The following is a 3,277-nucleotide window of genomic DNA, read 5'->3' as shown; positions in this document are numbered from 1 at the left end:
AATCGAGCACCCCCTGTTTCATGTCCGACTGGGTATCTTATTTTGCCGAATTTGGCAGCCCCCCGTAGAAATGGGTCCCCGTGAAATCTACAGATTTGGGTGTTCGACAAGCCCCAGCCTTACGTTAAGAGATTACTTCTTCGCAGTTTTTAAAATCTTCTCATTTTATCAGCAAGATTAAGCACACCTGAGTGGATACGTGCACACCTGCGTGGATACGTGCACACCTGCGTGGATACGTGCACACCTGAGTGGATACGTGCACATCCCCGTGAACGCAAAGCGTAAAGGCACGCGACAATTACAACTAGAATGGCACAACTGACAACACTTGATGCATTTTTTCAAAAAAAAAAAATTAAAAATACAAAAAAGGGATTAAAAAGGTGACAAAACATTTTCTGGCGAGGAGAGAAGGAGTGCGTTTTGCGCTGGGTTAAAGCGCGCACGGCGCCACGCCTACAACATCGCCACGTACGCAACAACATCGCCATGTACGCACAACATCGCCACGTACGCACAACACCGCCACGTACGCACAACATCGCCACGTACGCACAACACCGCCACGTACGCACAAGGCGCACAAACAAGCCGGCCGAACGGGACACTAAAAATCCACCGTCGTGCTGAATATCTGCTCCCCCAAATTGACATTGGACAGTATTGGGAAGGGGGACGTTTCTTCAATGTCGTCAATTTCGGAGTAAACTAAAATTTGACCCCTAGGGTTGTTCACATGGTTATACGTATAATTATTATATTTGTAGCTTGCCCTATCCACATCGTTGGTAGTGTTCATGAAATTTGCGCAGGTGGCATAGTTCGCCAAGCTGGAGTAGCCTGGATAGTTAGCACCTCCGATGGTGCTCGGAGACAAGCTTTTGTTTGGGCTTTCTGTAAAGGTGTCCACGGCGTCCTTGGCCCCGTTGTGGGCTCTCTCATCTGTGTGTGGAGAGGGGAAACAGGTAATGAGATAACACATTGGGGGAGGGGGGGAAAAAATAAGAGCTGTTAAGATGGGATTTGCGATGCATTGCAAAAAAGCATAACGCGCTGAACACACAACGTGGATAACCTTTTTTGCTGTAGATAAAAATACTGGTGCCCTCCGCGAAGGAAACCGTTTTGCTGTCGCCATTTTTTAAATGCCCATTGGGTGACAGAGGGGTGGGGGGGGGGTATTCCTTCCGTTCGATATTTTTCACTAAACAATTTATCCGAGTGGAACCATTGGCTTTATTTTTACTCTTCAATTTGTCTTCCTCATTTATGAAATTATTCGTTATATTGTAGTCAAGGGTTTTGTTGTGTGTTGGGGGGGTACACGGATTGGGCGGAATAATTTTTGGTAAATTATTCAGCGAATTCAGTTCCCTGTCATTATTACATTCAACGTGTGCATCATTTTTTAGTTTATCCCCCTGGTCTTTAACAGACGCAATTTGTTTTTCCTCTTTGCAGCTGTCTAGTGGAACACCTGACAAGAGTGTGTACCCCCTCACGTTAACCTCCTCCTTCGTGGGAGACTCGTCTTCGTGATTCAATTCACTTAATAAATTTATCTTGCTCAAAAAATGAAAGTTGTGAATTTTTTTTTTTTTAACAGTGCAACATTTCATTTCGTTGTGCTTCTTAATAAGGGCAGAGAATTTGTTTAACTTCCTCGATAAGCTATTATTTTTTTCTTTGCTTTTACTTTTGCTTTTACTTTTGCTTTTTATTTTATTTTTATTTTTTTCCTCAAGTGTGCCCATGATGCTTTTGAAAATATTTTTGTTCACATTACTCCCCATGTTTGAATACAATAATTCGATTTTTTTTTTTAAAATTTTTATGAGGGAAAACAATTTGAAGTACACAGCTTCGATTAGTATCCTCGTCAACACGTTGATGTCATTTTCGCATATCAGCACTCCGTCTCGCAGGAAGTCCAAAATATACTCGAACCTGCTTCCTGCACAGGGGCGTAGTGGAATTGAGCGGCGCGGCGGAATGGAGCGGAGCAGCAGAATGGAGCGGCGCAGCGGAATGGAGAGCCGTAAATGCACTGAAACATGCACACTTGTCGAATGGAGCCATGCGATCATATGCAGCCATGCATTTCCATTTCTAAGAGTGCACATGGGTTCACTTAACAAGAAGACCTAACAACAAACGTAAAGGTGTTAATCGGGGAACCGCAACACTGGTGTAGAGATACACATTGTCGCTATTCCCACCATGCAATGCGAACCATTTCGGTCGATAAATATTTCCTTCCTGTTGTGGTGGGCTACGCAAAAGGGGTGATGGTGGTGAAAGGGTGTTAAGCTGGGAAGAAGCGCAAATGGGGAAAGCCCAATCCTGGCGGTAAAACATCATATACGTGGACTGTTTACACTTTGCCTATACGAGACGCTTACTGTCGAGGTCCGGCATATCCTTCAGTTTCTCTGTAAAGGGTCCAAAACGTTGCAAGTATGTAGCAAAGACAGCAGAAACATTATCACTCAGGAAAGAAGCAGGGTGTACTATTACGTCATTCACTTGGTGACACAAGAACAACGTGAAGACTCTCTTCCCTTTTGGAAAAAATTTCCAAAACTACCTAAAACAATTTCACATAGACGAGAATTCCTGTATCTGCAAATCAAGTTCAGAGTCGTCATGTAAATCGTCCCTCCGACATTTATGCTTATGATGTTATCTGCAGAGGGGGGGGGAGGGGGGAAATCGAAAAAAAAAGGAAAGGGAAAAGAGAAAATGGCATGTTGGCAGGGCGTGGTGACACAACACAACACGTGTGCCCATTAAACGGCGCATATTACTATGTGCCGAAGAAGGCACCTGGTTGGCTAAGCACGCGCAACCAAAGATAGGAGTGGGGGAAGGCGTACCTCCGCAAATGGAGTCCATGTTTTAAAAGAGTATGTATGTATTTTTTTTTTTTTTTGCGTTTTACAATGGGTCTATGTGTTATTCTTCCGGATGCGTATGTACGCATGTGCGTTTGCGTTTGCGTGTGCTTGTAGATGTAGGGGTATACATGCACATGGGCCTTCCCGAGAAGATTTACAAAACGGTTGAGGCTATTTGTGTGTGCGTGAATGGCCTTCGTTCAAAGGCGTACTAAGTGTACTCCGACAGTGTAGTGGCTTGTATGTATACTTGCACAGATGAAGGATTATACACTCGTGACACACCCCGCACTTTCCTTCACGCAGTGCGTTCAAATGGGGGAAAAAACGTTTTCTTAACTCATCGATTTTATGTCCCTGGGTGAGAAGAAAGGAGG

At 44.2% G+C, this 3,277-nt stretch overlaps 1 protein-coding gene across 1 annotated transcript; it reads right to left on the bottom strand.

Moving 5' to 3' along the window:
• Positions 1 to 610: 610 nt before the first annotated feature.
• PCYB_146440 (K+ channel tetramerisation domain containing protein) lies at positions 611 to 2,898 on the bottom strand (the record flags this gene model as incomplete). Its single annotated transcript, XM_004225114.1, has 5 exons — positions 611 to 945; positions 1,079 to 1,957; positions 2,406 to 2,435; positions 2,591 to 2,689; positions 2,880 to 2,898. The coding sequence occupies 5 exons, from the start codon at positions 2,896 to 2,898 to the stop codon at positions 611 to 613; spliced, it is 1,362 nt and encodes a 453-aa protein (XP_004225162.1).
• Positions 2,899 to 3,277: the final 379 nt, after the last annotated feature.

The sequence above is a fragment of the Plasmodium cynomolgi genome, chromosome 14 (genome assembly GCF_000321355.1).
Source record: "Plasmodium cynomolgi strain B DNA, chromosome 14, whole genome shotgun sequence".
Classification (NCBI taxonomy): domain Eukaryota; phylum Apicomplexa; class Aconoidasida; order Haemosporida; family Plasmodiidae; genus Plasmodium; species Plasmodium cynomolgi.
The sequence above is the reverse complement of the archived record's forward strand: the minus strand, read 5'-3'. Positions and strand labels throughout refer to the sequence as shown.